Source organism: Nematolebias whitei, chromosome 14 (assembly GCF_014905685.2).
Source record: "Nematolebias whitei isolate Nwh7 chromosome 14, NemWhi1, whole genome shotgun sequence".
Lineage (NCBI taxonomy): Eukaryota > Metazoa > Chordata > Actinopteri > Cyprinodontiformes > Rivulidae > Nematolebias > Nematolebias whitei.
In genome coordinates, this window is record NC_056511.1 from 36,209,728 (window position 1) to 36,232,242 (window position 22,515).

General features: G+C 39.6%; 1 protein-coding gene across 1 annotated transcript; it reads left to right on the forward strand.

Moving 5' to 3' along the window:
• Positions 1-480: 480 nt before the first annotated feature.
• Positions 481-22,010, forward strand: gab3 (GRB2 associated binding protein 3). Its single transcript, XM_037687494.1, has 10 exons — positions 481-629; positions 4,101-4,401; positions 9,500-9,656; positions 9,744-10,183; positions 10,350-10,399; positions 13,010-13,256; positions 15,069-15,159; positions 15,545-15,629; positions 16,367-16,486; positions 21,715-22,010. Exons 1-10 carry the CDS (start codon positions 558-560, stop codon positions 21,829-21,831), a joined length of 1,680 nt encoding a protein of 559 aa, XP_037543422.1. The 5' UTR covers positions 481-557; the 3' UTR covers positions 21,832-22,010.
• Positions 22,011-22,515: the final 505 nt, after the last annotated feature.

The window sequence follows — 22,515 nt, forward strand, 5'->3', positions numbered from 1 at the left end:
TCTGGAAATCTGCTCAGTAAATAATTCAATCGTGCGTTATCTTTTAACAAGGGTCAAGCAAAGGAACGAAATAAAGCAGATCTACTGAGACTGTCCTAAAGCTCCAGCCACTTCGCCTTTTTCTTTTTTTTCAGTTAATATTTAAGCATGGCCCGAGAAGCCGTCTGACATTTAAATCAGCAAGAAAACCACTTCTTTTTTTCTGCAGAGCTTGAAGAACTGCAGTGAGTGTGCAGAGGACAGTGTCTGAACAGAAAAGTGTCGTCCTCATAATGCAGCATGGCTTCAGATGACACGCGAGCCTCTAAATCTATCAAAACTGAACATCTGTATCTGTTTCTCCTCTCCCTCAGGCTCCATCTAAACACTTCTCTTTCTCTCCCCCCTCCTCTCTCAGTCTCTCTCTCTCTCTCTCCTCCTCTCTGTCAGTGCGTTGTTTCTTTTACTTCCTTCTTTCTGTCTGTGCTGAATACCAGAACACACAGGATGTGCTTCACAGTGCTCTCAGTTTCACAGCAGCAGCAGCAGCAGCTGGACTGAGGACACTCTGCAGCAACATGAGCGCCGGGGTGGTGGTGTGCACCGGCTGGCTCGTCAAATCCCCCCCGGAGAAGAAACTCAAGAGATTTGTGAGTATAAGCAGACATCAGACACTTGTTTTGTGGACCCTCTGTTAGGACGGTGAGGCAGATTGAGGGTTTAGGGTTCTCCAGATTATTATTCTGGGATTATTTACCTCCCAGAACTGAAACTGCGTTAGAACCATGATTAGAGCTGAGGGCTCCAACTCAAGGAGCAAGTATGAAGAGCATCAGGCCCTCATTGTTGTGTGTGGTAGTTGTTGTGTGTGTGTGTGTGGGGGGGGGGGGGTGTCATGTGATAATGTGAGGCTGCTCTGTCCATCCCTACGTGTGATGAGTGCATGGATTGTGAAACATGGGAAGTAATGTCAGCAGCAGGCAGACGCTGCAGCAGCTTTATGACGGCTGTTTGCACTTCCTCTGCACGACTGAAGGAGGTGTGTGCGTGCGTGTGTGCGTGCATGGGGAGGGGGGTTGTGTTCTAACAGGCAGTGCAAGGAAAAGAGTGGGTGTTTGTGTTAATGAAGGTTATGCTGTAGGTTCAGGGCTGGAAGTAGAAACTTATTCTAGCAGACTATGCAAATCCTGCTGATGTGTGTGGGTGTGTGTGTGGGGGGTTGCCTCATTCAAATGTGAGCTGCTGGCACATGAGGGCATGAAAATGTGAATTTTCCTCATCAGAGCAACACTTGTGCGCTGCTTTACGTTCCAACTCCACCCTCTGTTGAACGTTTCGGTTTCTGGGATGAAGATTTTAAATTAGTTGGAGGCGTGATGTCAGATTTGATCCAAACGAGACGGTTTTAGGATTAAATGGGACTAGCATTTCCTGTCCGAGATTTAAACTTGTGATGAGAAAAGGAAACATGATGTGAACTCTCACCTTCAGGGTGTGTGTCATGTGTGACTCTCAGTTACCACCACAGCCAATTTGAGCTCATCGGTTATAAACCTGACTGGATTATGACTGTGTGCTTGTTGTTGGTCTGGGCTGACTCCAACAGCTGTAGATGTACATCTAATCGTTACTTTCATTGAATTTCACCAAGCTGATCACAAGATATTTTGCTAACAGACAAGCCTTGAGCTTGAACAGAATCAGTTTGCTCGCAGCAGAGGTTCAACCTGCGCTCAGATGTTTTAATCCGTCGGTGAGTGAGTCATTTGTGCTAATGTATAAATGACTGGTCACCACGGACGACCAGACGTTATAATTTTAACCGACTGGTCACGTGACGGCAGCACAGAAGACGCAGGTGTGTCAGAATCACCAGCTGTGGGTGAAACTCTTAAAGTTCAACATCTTTTTGTTTTAATGGAACAAATATGAGCTTTGTTTTTATTAAAGTAAACTTTGAACATTCAATAAAAGATATGTTCTCCTTGGCTCTATTTTCTGAGAAAGCAAAACTCTTCTTAACCTTAACTTCTCTGACACACAGAACAATGTTTGTTTGTTGGCGTTAAACTTTGCATGATGGGAACACCTATAGGAGGTGACAGCTGTAGTTTTGTTTTCCTCTCAGACCTGTGGAGGGTTTTATCAGCAGAAGTCTGGCAGGTCTACACATTTCCTGGTTTAAAAAATGACTGGCTTGTGGAGCAGATCAGCAACATGCTGCTAAAAAACAGCAAGATTTCACACAAGACACACAAAGATGATGCTTCTGTTAAGCTCGCCCACATTACTTGCTTGATTTTAATATTGCTGATAATTAATGTGAAAGTTTTTAAATCATTCTCACTATCGAGAAAGTTTTTCTTCCATACGTTGTTCAGCACGTAACTCATTCAGCAGTTTTTGTTGTACGTCAACAATTCACCAATCAAAACCTTCAGCTCATTCAGGACTTTCACGCTGTGACTGAGTTTTTGTGTTTGTGCAGCTTTTACTTTTTGAAATATTTATCTTCGTCGTCCATGTTTTCCTCATTGAAAATGAATGGAGCTCTCTCCACATCCTTCAAACACTTCAAGCTGTTAGAAACCTTTTACTGCTCATTTTAGCTTTTGTTCTGGTTCAGCTTCTTTCAGCTAATTTCAGCTAATTTCTTTGTTTTATGCTCTATTCCAAAGGTGGGCAAGACTTTTTTTCCCAAAGGGCCACATCAAGACGTTTAAAGCAATCAAAGGGCCACATAGAGAATTGGAAAACAAATTTTCTTTATGACAAATAATCTAGATTTTTCAGTCTTTGTCTCATTGTAGCATAGTTAGCATGCTTTATAAAACATGTCTTTCCAATATCTTTTAGGAATACAGTATAAGATATATTCTGTAAAATGGCTCTTGTGACAATATTATACACGTTAACTTAACATGTTATACATGTTAGCAGAAATATGCAAAACAAACATATATATTTGTATTTCTGTCTTTAAGGTTCAGTGTAGTTCTGGAAACATGGTGACTTAAAAATGTTATTTTTGTAAAGTTTTGCATAAAATGTTTACATTTCTTTAAGTCTTGTTGATAAATTGATGTTTTTTTTTTTTTAATCAATCTCTTTTCTTCTTTTTTTTTAACTAAGGGTATTGGGGGCCTGATGGAAATTGTCCAAGCACCACTTTTGGCCCTGGGCCCTTAGTTGCCTATGTCTGCTCTGTTCGGTATCTTTCAGAAAAATGTAGTGTTGTTCTGTTTTTTCAGCTGCTTTTGTAATGTTTTTCTGCTAATTTTAGCCTTTTTTGTTGTGCTGGTTTCACCTTTTGTGCATCTTTCTAATAATTTCAACATTTCATGCTTCTTTCAGACTCTTTCTACTAATTTCAGCAATTTTTTTTCTTTTTCAGCTACTTTTTTGTAATTTCAACTTTTTTCTGTTGATTTCATTTTTTTGTTTTGCAATTTTCATTACTTTTGTAACCTGTTCAGGCTCTCATTTCCTATTTCAGCTTATTCTGCTACATTTATGCTCTATTCATCTTTTTTCTACACATTTTTGCTGTTTTTCTGCTGCTTTCAGCAAATGTCAGCTGTTTAAATTCAACTGGCGTTAACAGTTCAGCGCTGAAAACTTTTCAGCAGCTTTCAGCAATATTCACTCAGAAATAAGCGTTTGCGCTGCATTTTCACAGGAAATACAATTTCTCTGTTTAAATCTTGAACTGTCTTTCTGTGACTTGGACGACCCCTTGGAGGTTTTATGAAGTATTTATTACGAGGTGATCTTTCAAAGTGTAAACAGAGCAAGTGTTGTGTTTTTCAGCTTGTTTTCAGTGTAAGGCTGTGACCAAAAGTTGTATAAATAACTCTTTCGTTAGACATTTTCTGCTAAATACAGTGAACTTCCTCTTCTCTGTACTTCTGGGAAACAGAAGTTGAGGTTCCTCTTAGTGACCAAAACAAAAGCCAAAAAAAAAAAAGTTTGCTGTTTGGTTCCAGAGTTTTAATCTGTCAGTTTACGACCTCCAGCTTAATTGGGTGTTTTAATTAGTTCTACAAAAAGCCGTCCAGTTCACGAAGTTGTAATGTGTTTAAATAAACCTGAAACAATAAAACGGACTCTGTCACCTGCAGGCATGGCGCAAACGTTGGTTTGTTCTCCGAACCGGTCGCATGTGTGGGAATCCAGATGTGCTGGAGTACTACCAGAGCAAGAACTCCAAGAAGCCCATCCGAACCATCGACCTGAAGGAGTGCGAGGTGGAGATGCTCAACGGGCAGCTCCGGATCAAACGGGACTTTCACGGGAAGCACCTCTTTGTAGTGAAAACGTCCTCTCGGATCTTCTACCTGGTGGCCAAAACCGAGGAGGAGATGAACAGCTGGATCAGGAACATCAGTCAAATCTGCCATTTTAGGAGTCTGGAGGAGGCAGGTAGAGACACACGTTTAGCTCTTTTCTGCTTTGAAACGGCACAGAAGACATTTATTGTGTGAACGTTTATGAAGTATCACAATATTGTGATCCATGTTTCTTCTGTACATTTTTCAGCATCTTTCTCGTTCCACAGTTTTTGTGCTATTTCAACAAATCAAATGTCAAAACATTCAGCTTGTTCACGAGAAGGGTGCTATGACTTTTGGTATTGGTGCAGCTTTAGCTGTTTGAAATATTTAGTGTTCTTTTCTGACACTTTTCCTCATAGAAAATGAATTGAGCTCATTTTACATCCTTCAAATCTTTAAACATTTTTTTCAGCTACTTTCATCTAATTTTGGCTGTTTTTTCTGTTGTTTTGTGCTCCATTCTGATTCTTTCTGCTAACTACAACATTTTTGTGCTTCTTCCAACTTCTGCTCATTTAAGCTTGTTCCTTTTCAGCTAACTTTTTAGCATTTTTTAGCTAATGTCAGCTGTTTTCAGATAAACTCAAGATTTTTGTGGTAATTTCTGTGACTTTCAGCCTAATTAACTTCTTTCTAGTAATTTCAGCTTGTTATGCTTTCAGCTTGCTAGTTTCAGTTTTTCTGCTATTTTAGCTACTATTTAGCTATTTTGTACTAAATTTAGATTTTTCAGCTAATTCCACATTTTTTAAGCTTCTTCCACTTCCTTCTAGTAGTTTAAGCATCTTTCTGCCTTTGCAGCTAATTTTAGATAATTTCAGCTTTTTAGTGAATTTCCAAATTTTTGTGACAATTTCTGCTTATTTAAACCAAATTCAGCAAATATGTGTTCTTCCTGCTTTCGTCTGCTAACTTGCTCTTCAATTTCAGCTACATTTCAGCATGTTTTAGCTCATTTCAGCTGTTTTTCAGCAAGTTCTTCAACAATAAACACAATTTCTCTAGTTCTGCTTTGTTTGTGTCCAAGTAAAAAAATAATAACTGGGGCACCTTCTGAAGTTGAGCCATGCTCATGAAAAATGGTGACAGATACACAAATAAACCTTTTATTTTCAAATCTGTCAGTTTATATCGTATTCAGTCAGTCGCAGTTTTAGTTTGTTTTAACTTTTATTTAAAAAAAGATGTTTCTATGCACAAAGTGCAGAGGAAATTAGTGAGCCTGCTCTCTGAGTACAACCATTAGAACATGGTGCTGTTTTTTATTTTTTCAACTGGAACAACATTATAAGTTAAGTTCTTTGGTATATCGTTAGTTGCTAAATACACTTGTTCAAAAAAAAAAAAAAAAAAAAGCTCCGGCACTCTAACAACTTTGTTTCAACAAAGGAAGTGATGCACGAGGTCAGAACGGCTCATCTGCTGATTTTGTTGGTTTGTTTTTCAGCTTACAGCTAAAAGGGCTGGTCATGTTTCCACTGTAGTTCAAACATATTAGACGTGCAGCTTTAAATGAAACACCCGTGCCCACAGCTGCAGTGATCACTGCAGACTTATTTGTTCAAGATGTGTTCACACAAGTACCAGCTTTGGTCAACATTCAGACGACTACAAGGGCACAGAGTTCAGGCCTGCGCCAAGGTTAGCTTTCTGATTCGCAGAAAGATCCAGACCTGCAGCAAGTCGTGACTTCTACTCCAAGTTTCACCAAATTCATCTGGGTGTCGTCGTACAATCATGCCGAAAACAAAGAGACGCACGGACTGACCAATGGGGTCTAGATGTGCAGTAAAATAATTTAAAAAATTGCCTCAACACTGAAAATAAAACTGAAAAGTCTAAAAGTATTGCAAAGCCATGAAGACTGGTTTAAAGAAAATGTATAAAGACACAAAATATGCACAATAGTTTCCTCAAATCAGTGGTTAATGTGTCTTAAAATTAAAAATGATGTGTTTACTTACAGAAACAGTCAAATTGACTGAAAACAGTTTAACAGTGGTGGCATCCACGGAAGAGCCATTTGCGATAGAGAAGTCCAACAATGTTGCTGTGTTAGTACATATTTATACTTAGATTTGTTGAGTAAAGTATACAGATTATAAAAAACCAGCAAACTCACTGGTTTGAAGACATTTTGCAAAAACTGAGTTTGAGTGTCGAGCTCTCTCTTCATGGCGCTCCACTGCCCTGCTTGATCCCAGATATTTATTCTTCATTTCTTTTCCTTTATTTAACCACGTTAAATCCATACTGAGATCACCAGCTCATTTACGAGGGGGATCTGGAGAAAACGTGAATAACGCACATCATAAAAGTTACAGAAATCAAACATAATTAAAGGACAATTTGAACAATTCAAACATTCATAAAATACAGAAACTATAAGAACAAAATAACATTATTTAAATTAAAAACACTGGCACTGAATGGATTCATGATGCTTTTGTCTGTTCTAAATAATTAAAAAAAAAACATTAGATCTGATATATCTTTAAATATTCTTGGCCCCCTTCTTCTCCCTTTTTTGCATTTAGCAGCAGATTCACTTTTTATTTCTGTTTCTATTTGCTCAGTTTCTGCACTTGTCTCGTTCCGCCATGATTGTTTATCTATTCTGCAGGGAGCTTTTTTGCCCTCCATCACAGCGTGAAGAGGGGACTTGGAAACTCCCTCCGTCCATCCGTTCATCTTGTGAACTGGATAGATTAACAAATAAGTGAGGCGCTGACTTTCATTTTGCTGTGTGGCTGCATCTAAGTGTAAAAAAAGGTCCTTATAAAAAAGATTGGTTCACATCAAAATCCAAGATGGCCACCACCATAAATAGATGTAAAAACCGGCCACCCTGATCATTTGAGGAAACTATGCGTTCTACTTTTTATATTGCTTAAATATATAATTTTTTTAATGATTGGGGTGGTCGCTGGGGTGGTCGAAGATTACGCTATGGCGGGCAAGGCCACCATCGGCCACCCCCCGGCTCCACCATTGCGCCTGGGTGCGGAAAAATGCGTCCCTCTGTGCCGCTTCAGACAACAACAAAAATCTACCTCTGTTCTTCTCCACAGTGTAACTCCTACCCACTTGAATATCTTGCACCAAAAACATTAAGGTCAAATTCTCTGTTCAATTCCTGTCCAAAAAAACCACTCATCTCAAAACCTACAAACATTCACTACTCAAATCCCTCAGCGACGGGGGGAGTTCGTACCCACATTTCAGAATTGCATGTCTGGAAAACTCCTGCTGACTCTTTCAAACTGCACCATATAATTCAGTATAAACTCTTGTTAATGTTTTATTTTATAGATTGCATCGAGTAGCTTTAATTCAAGAAAGATCTGCAGACCTGAGCCGTGTGTCACCTGGTTAATTTTACCACATCGAGCCGACCACAGCGCTGATATCAGATCTGTAAAACAGGATTTCCCTCGATATGAGCTCTTAAACTTTCATGCAGTTGTGGGTAAAAACCGCAAGATGCATATCACGCCTCTCTGCAGCGACATTTTGTTCTATGTTAAAACTAACCTTTAACTATTTCCAACGACTTGTTTTTATTTCTCAGCACAGTATTTATTTATTCATTTACTGAACTAAATTTAAATGCGTGAAGCAGAGAAGCAAAACTTAATTGACGAAGCGCGGCCTCACATTATCAGCTGGTTGTTTGTGTAAAGATGTTCCCAACAGTTAAAAATGATTTACAAGTTGCAAGATGACAGAGAGACAAACTTATGTGTAAATTTATTTCTAAATGCCTCTGATGCATGGCTATTCAAATGGCGCCCCGGAGGCCAAATCAGGCTCACTGGTGACCTCAGTTTGGCCCACCAATGGCAGTGTTGTATAAAGTACCTAAAAGTGGTATTTCAGTGAAAGTACCTTACCATAAAACCATGTACTTAAAGTAAGAGTATTAAGTAAAAGTGATTGGTTAGAGTTTCCAAAACAACATTTATTGGTGCAGTATCCAATTACAAAACTTGGACAGTTTGAAGTGAACAATGAAAGATTTCCTCTCTAATAGTCTGTCACTGTTAGAAACCTCCATCATGGTGGTCACGTCCATAATGAGACTAGCCTCGGCAGCGCTTGCTCTATGGTTGGCTTGGCGGAACGATCTAGACTGCTACTTCCGTTGGTTGCCCTTGACAACAAACATGCAATTTTCTTCTAATTCTATATTGTAGGAACAAGTAACAAAGATAGTTAAGGGAGATGCATCAGAGTAAAAGTACACATTTTACTGAGTAAACATAGTGGAGTAAAAGTGAAAGTCGCTAGAAACGTCAATAACGAAGTAAAGATACGTCAAAATTCTAATTAAGTACAGTAACAAAGTATTTCTACTTTTTTACATTACACTGACCAATGGGTTCATTTTTAAATAAAACTAGATTTTAAACCATAAACAAAGTTGCTTATTGACAATAACTGGTGGATGTCCGGCCCCTGAGCAGTTGAGTTAAATAGTCCTGATCTAATGCACCGTGGGGTAAACGCTTGAATCTATAGCCGCTTCACCGTTTCCTTAAGTGAAAGTTCAACGAGTGCATTTTTATAAAAAGAGATCTTAAGGCCAGTCTGTTAGAACTGTTCGTCTGCATGAAAGAGATACAACAACAGCACCAAGCTGCTGATACTCTGCTTTTTATGTCCCCGTGAGTCCCGAGCAGAATCAGAAAAGTCGACAGTTGTAGCGTGAACTGATAATGCTGAACACAGATATGTGTTTGTCTTTTATCTGTTGCTGCAGCTTTTTTCTCCCAACAGTGTGAAGCACAAAAAGATTACATCTAAATTTCAAGTTTTAACTTTTGCAAAGAGTTGTTGTTTTTTTTTTACCCATAAGAAAACATAAAACATCAATGCTTCCTGAGGACATTTAGGAGATTTTTTTTTTTCTTTTTGGTGATAGGAGGCTGTGCAGAGACGGCCTTGACTCGAAGGTCTGGAGTGAAATGGAATGAAAGAAATTTCTGATGGAGAGCCAAACTGACTAAAACAGAGACAGAATATCCAAACAAAGGAGAAGAAAAGGGACGTAGAAGTGTGTCTGCCTTCAGTGCCTGTTTAAAAAAAAACACTTAAAGCAAAGCGAGCTGAAGTGTTTTTGAGTACAGATTGATTTGATACGTTAAATACCTTCTATATGTCTGTGTCTGCTTGTTTGGGATCAGAGAGCACCGAGGAGGGATTCTCTTTGACGCCCACCTCAAACCAGCCGTCAGTGGACAGCTCTGACCGAGCGTCCGTAGCAAGCCAGCCAGATTCAGGCCACCCACGAGATTACCTCTTCCTGTCACAGTGTGAGACGGGGAGCGTAAGCACCAGTAGGTATGTGCAGCCTGATCTGTAAAGCGTTTGACCCATTGCAGCCAGCTGGTTGTGTTGATCTAACGTGTTCCCTTTACGTATCCGTAGACACGACAGCTTCTCAACCTCTGACATCTCTTTGGAGCAGAGGTTATCAGACGATGCAGCCAAAGACCTCCTCCTCGAGTCCTCCTCATCTTCCGTCTCTTACCCGAGTCCATCTCTTATACCCCACGTGCTGCTGAGCAACCCTCCCTTCAGCGCTCCCTACACCTTCACGGCCTTACCCTCGTCCGCCTCCTCGCCGTTGCGCCACTGCGTCGCCAACGTCTTCCAGTTCGACAAACCCTACCCTTCCAGCTTGTTCGAGGCAACTGGCGATGCGCAAACGCCACCTCCACTACCGCCCAAACCGAATCACCTGGCAGAGCTGCTGAATGAAGACAGAGGTCAAAGGTCGAGGACACTGTGCGCTCAGCATTTTCAAGCCGGGGCGCCGTTATTCTCCCGGAGAACCTCACTGTCGAGCTTGGACCATTTCAGCATAGGTCAGTGTTTAATGTAATGTCCACAACGCACAAAAATGGATAAATCTGCTATTATCAAGATAAAATACACACCTGCTGGTTATTATTTTAGGGCTACATGTGGATTCAAACCTAAACCAGCTGTGACAGCTGAAAAAAATTATGATAATCTGTGTGTGTTTTTTAGGCAACACTGACAGCAGATTAACAAGAAACAGAAGACAAAGTGTCAATCTGGTAAGAGTTGCTGAAAATGGACACGTTTCAAGTCTTTTATTTGAACAGTTTGAAAGTAAGATGACTCTTGTGTTTGTGCAGTAAAAGGGTTAACTTTGTAGCCTTAGAATTAGCTGCAGGTTTTCTCAGCGTAGCACAAAACCCCCTACAGCAAACTGTTAGCCTGGCTTTGTCCCCATACGATAAAAATCTGCTAACATCATGTTCAGAGTTTGTTGATTATAATCTTTATTTAGGGAAAACAAACAGAAAAAAGATCTGAATGTTGTCATTTTTCAGAGATCCTTAGTCTGCACTTTTTAAATGTCCAAACGTATTCACAATGAATAAAGAGTTGGGTTATTTTAGAGCAGATTTACCTACAAACCTCATATTATCTTATGTAGCAGAACAACTACCAGCAAACCCAGTGTTTTTTAGTACAAACACACCAAAAAGTAGCTGTATGCGAACTTTGTGGTGTGTTAACATTCTTTGGATTGTATGAAAAGAAAAAGTCCTTTCTAGCTCAATCCCTGTGTGGTCATTAAATGTGTGAATTTAAATAAAATCTAAAATTTTAACTGGACTTTTCAGCCACGTCTTCCTCTGACAAACCAATCAGGAAGTAAATAAATATATGAAGGTAAACAATGTTGCTAATTTAGCAACAACACTGTTAGTAAAACTGTACAGAGAAGACCGTGTACACAACTCGAAGACAAATTCAGTTTCAAACGTAAACTTTTTAAAAACTCAGAAATTGTCACAAGGACAAAGCCTAGCTAGATGTTAGTTAGCTAAATGGAGCTAACTAGCTTCTGTTAACAGAGAGGTAGAGGATAGATGTCCAAGTGTTCCTGAAAGCAATAGTTCAGATGTTTAAAATCAAGGTTCTGTCAAAAGGTTATACATACAAAAAAAACACTTTCTGTTTAACAAAAAGGGGGGTTTCGTTCTGACCAGACAAAGAAGCTAAGTGCTAATCTGACCAAAATATTGCTGTTGTCTTAAAATAGCTACAATAAAATGATAAAAACTGCATAGCCATCATGCAAAAGAGTTATTTTATAAATCCTTACATTCCTGTTGATTTGCTTTTGCATGTTTTTCCCAGCAGAAATATGATGCTCGTGTTTTAGGAGCCCAAGATGCTCCAGAAGTGCTACAGCTAGCTGCTTCTGCTTTTTGTGCTCGTGAGTTACCACAGAATTCTGGGTAAAAAGAAAGTTTGATCAAGATACTCGTCCAAGTATTTGCACAATGACAAGTTGAAAACAAAAGACGGCACGTCGTGGGAAGTGAATTTACACGCATAACCGTGCAATGGCATTTAATGTTATTTTATGTTTTTATTTTTTAGCTTTAACCTAAAAAACAAAGTACCACATAGCCATAAGATTCTCCTTATAAGTTAGATAATCCAATCAATTATATATCATTAAATAGATCTAACAATATTTATTTTATATTGGTACACACGAAGAGCAATGTAACTACGTTTTGGAGCCTTTTTTCTCAAGTATGTTGTGTTTACTAATTCACATTTTACTCCTGGCCAAGGTTGCACAAAATTGTAAAACAGTGCAATTGCTAATTGATGAATATTGCAACAACAATAAATCCACATATTCCTCGTTCAGTTTTTTTTCTAGTGCCATTGTGGCCCATAACACGCTTTAGTGTTGCTTTAGCATTGCTTTAGCATTTAGCTTTAGCATTTCAGCCACGCTCTTCTAAATCAGCCGTGGGCATTTAAGATAGTGAGGATGGTGGCTGTTCTTGCAATGTGTTGTGTGTCGTTTGAGATGTCCTGATGGTGACGTAAAGGTTTTTTAAAACAGTGTTTGCATGAACCACTCTGATTTTTTTAGAATGAAATTGTTTTAAGATGGCAGCAATCCACTTTAGCTGTATTTTGACCTCATGCTAACCATTAGCTTATAAATCAGATCAGAACTCAACTTGTTTTTTCAAACTAAGGTTTAAAATACTATTTACGTACATAAAGGTGCATAAGTTATTTTTGCCGTACAGCACTTTGATTGACCTTGTTGTTGTTTTAAGTGCTTTATAAATAAAGTGGTATGGTATGGTATAATAAATAAGGTATTTTTAGTTTGTAGCCTTTCCACAGAAACCAACTACAAAATGTCTGAACTACAGCTCCTGTAATTTTTTTTTACAAACGCAGAGATAAAAAATATTAAAAGGTTAGCAAAGCCATGTGAAATCAACCACAAGGCAGCCCTGCAAAAAAACTTTATGTTTTTTCTCTAAATGCAGACAGAGTTTGTAATAAAGCGATAAAATTATGAGTGTTGTTATTTTATCACTGACTCTTATGCGGTCAGACCTCATGAATAGTTTCTTGTTTAGCACCAGATCCTGTGGAATGCAGGTTTTAACCCCGAGGAGTGTATGTACTGTATATTTCAGATACAATCATGTTGTTTTGCTCAAACTATTTGTGCCCCAAAGTGGGGGGAAGTTTTCTTTTCATAAAACAAACCAAGGAATTGTGATTTTTTTTTAAAAATGTAGCAAACATTAGCTTTATAAACTCTTTCAGCTGGACATTAGATCTGCTTTAATTCACCTGTGTGATCACGTGGTACTTTGGTCTTGCAGCCTTGTTTAAACAACAGACAAGTTCAAAGCTACCAGGATGACTCGTATGTCCCCATGGCATCGCCCTCTCCCTCTGGAACGTCTGTCCAGTGTGACAGTTATATCCCCATGAGCCCCAGGACCTTCAGCTTCCTCGGTACGAACGGCAGCGCTGAGTCTTCCTCATCGCTCAGCTCGCCAACGTGCCAAACTGGAGATCCTGCACCGCCTCCAATTCATCGGCACCTCAAGCCACGCTTAAGGAGAGGTGAGATTCCTATCAGTCCTGAGCAGCTTGTTAGAACTTTTCTAAAAGTGGGGTTGTGTGGAGTTGTTGTACGTAGTATCTTACCTGCAACATGACAAAGTCAGACTAACAGCTAGTCATGGTGTATGTGCATCATCTAAAGCCACTCATATGTTTTTAATTGTTGAGCAAAGTAAGTTTGTTAGCATGTTAGCATAGCATGTCTAAAAATATCTCACCAATCACTGACTGGACTTCAATGAAAATCTCAGAAATTGATCTACAACTGATTCACTTTCGGAGTCAAACCAATTCAAGATGGCTGCCTCAGCTAACTGAGGCCGTAGCAAACACAAAAATTGCTATGACTGTCAGTTTTAGAAATACTGAGGTAAAACTTGGTGTGGTAGTAGCTAAGAGTTACCCCAAACACATAGTCTGAGCACTAAGTGATTGTTTAAGCTTTGCCATTACGGGAGTCAACTGTTAGCCAAATATCTCATGAGCCAGAGGCCAGATTTCAAGGAAACTCAGAAAGTATTCACTTGACATGCATCTAAAACTTATAAACCTTTAACCAAGTCAACATTGCCACCACAGCCATTACTGTAGCAAACACAAACGTTGCTGTAATGCAGGCAGTTTTACAGATGATGAGCTGAAAGTTAGTGTGGTAGTAGCTGAGCCATCCCCAACTCATACTCTAAAGGCACTAGATGTTTATATATTTTGCAGTAACTATTAAAAGCAACTTTTGTTGGCCAAACACCTCATGAATCCTGAAGATCTACAACTGACTGACTCTTAGAATCAACCCAATTCAAGATGTCCGCCACAGCTAAGTGACCTTAGCCAACAGAAAATGCCTAGAAGTTTTACAAATATTGGGCTGAAATGGAATGTGGTAGTAACTGAGTCATTCATAACATCCTCCGAGTGCCAGCGGAAATCCTGTACAATGTTGTATTCATGGTTTGACCAAATGTCTGTAACTCCATCCCTTCACAACATTGAGTGATGCGAGTTGAAAACTCAAATATTTCATCGAGGAATGCTCAGCCTTCAACTAAACTTTGTTCCTTTTGCATCAGACAAGTGTTTGCATTGTTGCTATTTTTCTAACGTTTGTGTTGCTATGTGCAACTGCGTGCACATTGGCTGCTGAACTTTTCACGTCACCGATCAGCTGAGTTGATCTGAGTCTCTGTATGAACGGGCTCGTACAGATGGCCTCTTATCCTCTGAGACAAAGGCAACGGAGCTTTTAAAAACTCTCACGTTCGCTGATTGAGTTTTGAGTTGAAACGGGCAGCAATTTGAGACATATCTACCGGTAATTCGTGAACGCAGCACATAGCAACACGGACGTTTGAGTATGAAAATAGTGTCAACATAAACAACAGCTTAATGTAAAAATACTTCATGATGCACTTCCCTCTGTTTGGAAAAATTTGAGTTGGAGTTAGTTCAGACAGCAGATGTTTGCTTCTGAATGGCTCTGATTAGCCGTTAGCTCGGCTCCCCTTTAAGAATTTCTTCCTGTTTCTTCAAACCAAGTCTAATCTGATATTTACTTACGCATAACTCGACACTACCCCCTAATTCCAACTAACTCTGATATTATCTTTAACTGGAAGCTGTCAGTCTGTTGCACGTATGTAATCTGTAATGTATCTTATACACAAAAACTCACACATGCACTGTTGATTTATGAAAAACGTCAGTTCATGATTTGAATAGATGTTTGATACACATTTTATATCTCTTATCTGACTTTCTTGTGCAAAGTTTCCAAATTTCCAAGCAATACATTTCCTTTATCTTGATCCACAGCTCGGCCCCCACCTCTGGACTTGAGAGGCCTCTCTACAATCACCGAATGTCCCACTCATATTCCTTTAAGCAAAGCAATTACTGAATTATGGTGAGAAGAAACACATTGATGCACTTTAAACCATGAATGACACAACCACCTTGATTAGATTCAAACAAGGCTTCCATTCTTATTTTGTATGATTCAAATATAGTGTTAAAATTATAACTTAAACCTTGTTTTAGAAGGTTTATATTGAAAAAATTATAAACAGTATCTTACCTGTTGTAGATAGCTTTTGACAGCATTTTTGATAGTCAGTTTCTGGTCTAGAAGTGGAAGCAGTCGCAGGATTGTTGCAAGATTATACATTTGTTAGGGTCGTATGGAATAATTAAAATGTTCTTTGCTTTTTTAAGACATTCAGTTGTTTATCACGTGTACATTTTACATTTAGATTCCTTTGTAACTTCAGTGTGTCTTTGTGTCCCTGTAGCTTCCCAGCAAACCCCTCACCTCTTGACAGAAGGCTTGAGAATGGGGACAGTTCAAGCAATGAAGTGACAAACTGCTCTGCTTTGGTAAGATCTGAAATTAAAGACGTTTTTGTACAATATATTTGTAGTTTACAGACTGTGACTCAACCAGGCAATTAAACAAAAGATATCAGCTCACACCTTGAGTGTTTAATTCAGGGGTTCCCAACCATGGTCCTTGAGGAACGCCATCCTGCATGTTTTAGTTGTTTCCCTGTTCCAACACACCTAATCAGCGATTTTATTATTTCCTGAAGTTCTGCCAAAGCCTGTTAAGCACCCATTCATTCAAATCAGGTGTGTCAAAGCAGGGAAACAACTAAAACATGCAGGACTGGGCTCCTCGAGGACCAGGGTTGGGAACCACTGATTTGATTTATACATCAAAATATGATGCCACCTGATCTGAAAAGTTAAACTTAACTTTAGGTCAAAGTAAAATAAAGTTAGTTTGTACAATCTTATATTATGAGCCAGATTCAGGTCAATATAAACTTCAGTTTTTCTTCTTTTTTTGTATAAAACAAGAATCTATGACCATCTGTTAATGGATAGTGTTCTGAAATGTCACATACCTTGACAAAAACATGAAAAGGAACAAATAAATTTGTAATGACTCTTTTAGTCTAAATTTATTTGTGTATTTATAAAAGTGGGATGTTATTTTGCAATTGATTTTGTCCACATTTGTCAAATCTTTTAATGAAATAATCAATAATTGGACATTTTGTTCATCCCCTAAAGAGAAAAGCTCAGTAACACCTATTTGCTTTCTCTGGCAGGAATCGAGGCCCTTGTCCTGTCTCACCTTTGATGGAACCGTTCAGCCCTGGACCAGAAGCTCGAACTTGGATTATTTGTCACTGGATTTCAACTCTGCATCCCCCTCGCCTGTACAAAAGGTATGCTTTGGTGAACAATGCATGAGAAGAAGTAATCAAATAACATTTTAATTTTTTTAAAACGGCAAACTATACAGCATATATGTTTTCTTTTGGCAATGAAAAATGCATATTCTGCAAAGAAAGCCAGATCCAGTGAGTCAGAATCAGAGGTCAAAACATTTTGTGCACAGGCATCATTTTATCTGAGAACAGTCAGTTGTTTAGTTTCAATAAAGTTGAACAAATTCTTAATTTCAGGATCAATAACTTCTAAATAGACTCTCAGCTCACTGTAAAATCACAATCACCTCACCTCTATGACAGAAAAGTGGATTATCATTCAACAGTTTAATATAAATCAAAACAAGTTTAGCACCAAGAATGGCGAATGTTTAGGGACCGTCAACAAAAGTCACGAGGATTAAAATTCACTAGAATGAAACAAACGCTCATATTTCTAACCGTTAGTATGACTTTAACAGGAAACAAATGGGTGATTCAGAAGGGATTTACATGACACCACAAACAACATTACTGTTATTAGTGAATATTTTAACTTACTGTTGATGTATAGACAGTCCCTAAACTCGTTTTTCCTCTTGTGGTGTGTTTGTTTAAGCCAGTTTTGCACTGATCTGTGATAGTTGGCAACAAATTTGGAAGTGAATTTTCAAAATATTGACAATTCTCAGTTTCCTGTAGTGAGTTGCAGGGCCTTGCTCTTGTGCTGTCTCAAACTTTGTGAGTCAGAGAGGACAAGTAATTTGAGATTACTTTGTGAGGAGTTGGTTAAATTGTGATAAAAATCAATTACTGATAGTAGCAACAGGAAAAAAAGATGTGCTGCAGGTGAGCCTGATCTTCATCCATCAGCTTTAACACTTCTTCTCATTCATGATAAAGTGATTGCTGAACTAGGAAGAGGTCCAGTATTCATAATACCCAGACTTTTCAGAACAGTCGTGTCACTGTTGTGTGACATTCTTGCAACTGTCGAGCAGTACTTGTGACAAAAATTTGTAGTTTGGTTTGGTTGCAAAGATGCCAAAAACCAGTCACTAAGGAGTACAAGTCAGTCTTGTGCCGGTTCCAAGCCTGGGTAAATGGTGAGGGTTGTGTCAGGAAGGGTATCTGGCAAATTAGTTTTAGCAAAAGTGTTTTACGTCAGTTTATCAAATGACACCATTACAGATCGGTCGAGGCCCGGGTTAACAACAACCACCACTGGTGCTGATGACAAACAGGGTGCCGGTGGAAATTGTGCCACTGTTTGTTGAAGACAATGAGGAGGGAAGTGTGTCGGGAGACAAAGGAAGAAGAGGAAAGTCAGGAATGTAGGACTGAAGGTGGCAACTCTAAATGTGGGGGCAATAACAGGCAAAGGTAGAGAGTTGGCTGACATGATGCAGAGAAGGAAGGTAGATGTTTTGTGTGTCCAAGAGACTAAGTGAAAGGGCAGCAAGGCTCGCAGCATTGGAGCAGGGTTTAAACTGTTTCACCATGGTGTGAATAGAAAGAAAAATGAAGTAGGGATGATCCTGAAGGAGGAGTTGGCAAAGAATGTAGTAGAGGAGAAGAGGGGGTGATGTGCCTGAAGGTAGAAGTAGAAGGTCTGATGCTAAACATGTCAGTGGTTTTGCGCCACATGTTGGATGTGATATAGAGGATAAAGAGAAATTTTTGAAGGATCTGGATGAAGTGATAGAGTATTCCCAAGAAAGGGAAAGTGGTAATAAGAACAGACCTGAATAGACATGTAGGTGAAGGAAACAGAGGGGATGAGGAAGTAATGGGTAGGTTTGGTGTCAAAAAAAGAAACCAGGAAGGACAGATGGTGGTGGATTTTGCCAAGAGAATGGAAATGACTGTAGTCAACACATTTTCAAAAGAGGGAGGAACACAGAGTGACCTATAAGAGTGGAGGCAGGAGAACGCATGTCGACTACATTCTGTGTAGAAGAGGAAACCTGAGGGAGATCGGGGACTGTGGCATCAGGTTGTGGCAGGGGAGAATGTGGCCAGATAGCATTGGATGGTTGTGTGTAGCATGACTGTTGTTGTGAAGAAGAGAAAAAGAGAAAAATCAGAGAAGACCAAATGGTGGATGCTGAGGAAGGAAGTGTGATAGAACGTAAAAATGTATTTAATAAGCAAACTTTTATAGTCACATGGGAAAATGAAGGGTTCACTGGAAGCTCAGGTTGATAAGAGTTTCTTCACGAACCTCCTTTACTCCTTAAGAGTACTGACTGACCTTAGGTATCTCGAATCCTTCATCCTCCCTGTTCATTAAAAATAATGATGACTTGGCTGTTTTCCTGATTTAAACCTTAAATCTCAGGCTGCATCTTTTCACCTGTTTTCTTAAGAACTCCTGTACCAATGCAGACATGTTCCTGTTTTTAGTTTTCTACATTCGCCTTAGAATCTAGCTGTTTTTTTGTTGTTGTTGTTGCCTTTTCCTTTTAGCCATCCTATTTGTAAAAAAAAAAACAAAAAAAAAAACTGCAGTATGACTTTTTATAATTGTTTATTGTTGTTGCTGTTGTCCATTGTTGTCATCTTTCTTTGTTGAAATCAGGTCTCTCTTGTAAATGAGTCCTCGAGGCTCAATGGGATTTAACTGTCTAAATAAAGGTTGATTGATTGATATTAGGAAATGTGTGTGTGTAACTGAAAGGTCTATAAAAGGTCAGTTAATTGTTCGTTCGGGGCTTCACTTTTGCACTGCAGGCAGACGGAGCCTTCGGATGCTTGTTTAAGCCTCTGAAATAAAGACACTTGCAAGATCAGATCTGATCTCTTGATTTAGCTCAGCAACTTACTTCTCACTGTTTGTTAAAGTTTCCACAACAGAAGACTGTTGTGAGGAGTTTAGAGAGGAGCTGTTAAAGGCTCTGGATGGTAAGAAAGCGCTTCCAGATGACTGGACTAGTACAGCAACAGTAATTACTGTAGAGAGAGAAGTAGAAAGGTACTTGGTGTGTCATCTGGACAAAGAATGGATGATAAGGAAGCCTAGTGGTGGAATAGTGAAGTGCAGGAAGCTATTCAAAGAAAGCGGTTAGCCAAGAAGAAATATGACAGTGAGAGGACTGAAGAGAGGAGACAGGAATATAAGGAGATGGAATGTAGAGTAAAGAGGGAGGTAGCTACGGCTAAGCAGAAAGCATATGATGAGTTGTATGGGAGGCTGGATACTAAAGTGGGCAGGAAGGACTTGTAGCGATTGGCAAGACAGAGGGATCAGGCTGGAAAGGATGTGCAGCAGGTTAGGCTTGTTAAAGATAGGACTGTAATGTTCTAACAAGTGAGGAGAGTGTGATATGAAGCTAGAAGGAGTACTTTGAGGAGCTAATGAATGAAGAGAATGAAAGAGAAAGAAGAGTAGAGGTCATAGAGACTGTGGACCAGGAAATGGAAAAGATTGGAGAGGGTTAAATTCGGAAAGCTCTGAAAAGACGGAAGAAGGGAAAAGCAGTAGAACCTGATGACATACCAGTGGAGGTTTGGAAATGTCTTAGACAGATGGCAGTGAGCTTTTTGACTCATATATTCAATGGCATATTTGAGGGCGAGAAAAAGCCTGAGGAATGGAGAAGTGCGCTGGTGCCCATTTTTAAGAACAAGGGTGGTGTACAGAGTTGTAGCAACTACAGGGGAATTAAGTTGATGAGCCACACGATGAAGATCTGGGAGAGAATTGTGGAAGCTAGAGCTAGACAAGAGGTGAATATTTGTGAGCAGCAGTATGGTTTCATGCCAAGAAAGAGCACAACAGACACCATCTTTGTTTTGAGGATGCTGATGAAGTACAGAGGGTGTCAGAAAGAACTCCATTGTGTCTTTGTGGATTTAGAAAAAGCATATGACAGGACGCCAAAGGAGGAGGTGTAGTGTTGCATGAGGAACACTGGAGTGGCAGAGAAGTATGTTAGACTGGTACAGGACATGTATGAAGACAGCAGGATAGTGGTTAAATGTGTTGTAGGAGTGACAGATAGCTTCAAGGTGGTGGTGGGATTGCATCAAGGATCAACTCCGAGTCCCTTCTTATTTGCTCTGGTGATGGACAAACTAACCTGCTCTTCATTCTCACCACAGATCACAATGTCATCTACAAACATCATAGTCCGCGAGGATTCCTGCCTGACCTCATCTGTTTGCAGATGACATTGTGATCTGTGGTGAGAACAAAGAGCAGGTGGAAGAGAATTTGGAGAGGTGCAGGTATGCACTTGAAAGAAGAAAGTCAGCCTTAGTGAGACAGAGTTCATATGTGTGAATGAGAGGAAGGCTGGTGGAACAGTGAGGCTACAAGAAGCAGATGTCACAAAGGTGCAGGACTTCAAGTACTTGGGGTCCACTGTTCAGGAAACGGGGAGTGTGGTAAAGAGGTGAAAAATAGAGTCCAGGCAGGATGGAGTGGATGGAGAAAGGTTTCAGGAGTAATTGTGATAAAAGAGTGGCAGCAAAGGTCAAAGGAAACGTTTACAAGACATTTTGTGAAACCAGCTATGTTGTATGGTCTGGAGACAGAGGCATGGACAAAAAGACAGGAGAAAGAACTGGAAGTGGCAGAAATGAAGATGTTGAGGTTCTCCTTAGGGGTGACAAGGATGGATAATATTAAGAATGAGATCATCAGAGGTACAGCACAAGTTGAAAAACTGGGAGATAAAGTTAAAGAGACTAGACTGAGATGGTTTGGACATGTCCAGAGGAGGAACAGTGGGTATATTGGTAGAAGGATGTTAGAAATGCAGCTGCCAGGAAAAAGACAGAGGAGATACATGGATGCAGATAGAGAGGACATGGAGGTAGATGGAGTGAAGACAGAGAATGCAGAGGACAGAGTGAGATGGAGGAGTGTGGCACTGTGGCAACCCCTGAAGAAGTAGAAGTTTGCATAAATGCCAGATATAGCGGTGTAAAATACATGCAAACTGGCAGTTTTTGGCTCAAAGTTGTACTTTAGTTTAAACATGAATGTTAGATTTACTGCCTCAGCTTTACGTTTAAACAACACAACATGTGCTGCACAAAGACCCCAGTATCATTACAAAATCTATGCACAACTTTAATAAACAGAAGGAAGAATTTTTTTTAGTACCTCTGATACCTCTGGATAGCTCTTTGAACAACCTCGGTTTTTCAGTTTATTTCTGACATGATTGACAAGCTAACAAATCTGAATTAATTCTCACAGTATTGTCTTCTGTTCTGTGACTCCTCGTGTCTCCCAGAAGCCATTCCTGTCTGACGAGTACAAGGTGGACTACGTGCAGGTGGACGAGAAGAAGACTCAGGCCCTTCAAAACACCAAGATGGAGTGGACAGATGTGCGTCAGTCAAAAACATAAACACAACACATCTGATTGCACAAATATGGGTAAAGAAAAACAATAACGAACGCTCACGGAGGATCAACCGCCATGTGAAAGCACTTTGAAGGACAACACTGAAGTAAAACAGCAAGAGCAAAGAAGCAATTAGATGTTTTTTTATTTGTTTGTTTTGTTTTTTGTAGAGAACACACAACATTTGCACTGGTTAAGAGCTGAACTGTATATACTACTCAGTTATGCAACAATCACTGTGATTTTTCTGCTCATTGTAGCCCAAAAGGTTCAATCAGTTTTATTAAGATAGAAAAAAAACCTGTAAATATTTGTATAAACAAATGTAATATAAAACTTTAAATCTGGGTGTTTGAGTTTCATTATGAGCATTCATTGCAGTATACTTCAGTTGAACATTTTGTACATTTTATTAGCATGTTTGTAACTTTTTTTTTTCTGGGCTCCATGGTTACACACGTGTTGCGTCACGGACATGCGCAGAGCGGAGTTAGGGAATGGCGGCTAGTGAGAAGTACAGAGAGGGAAGTCATCGCCGTATTTATGTTTACATGATCATCACCTCCTATTTGAACGCTGTGACCACCTGAGAGAGGCAGAGGACAGGGTGGAGAGGGAGGAAGACATTTTGCTAAAATAGATAAAAAACAGTCGACTCACATCGCTCCCGCAGACCTCCGCGTTTCT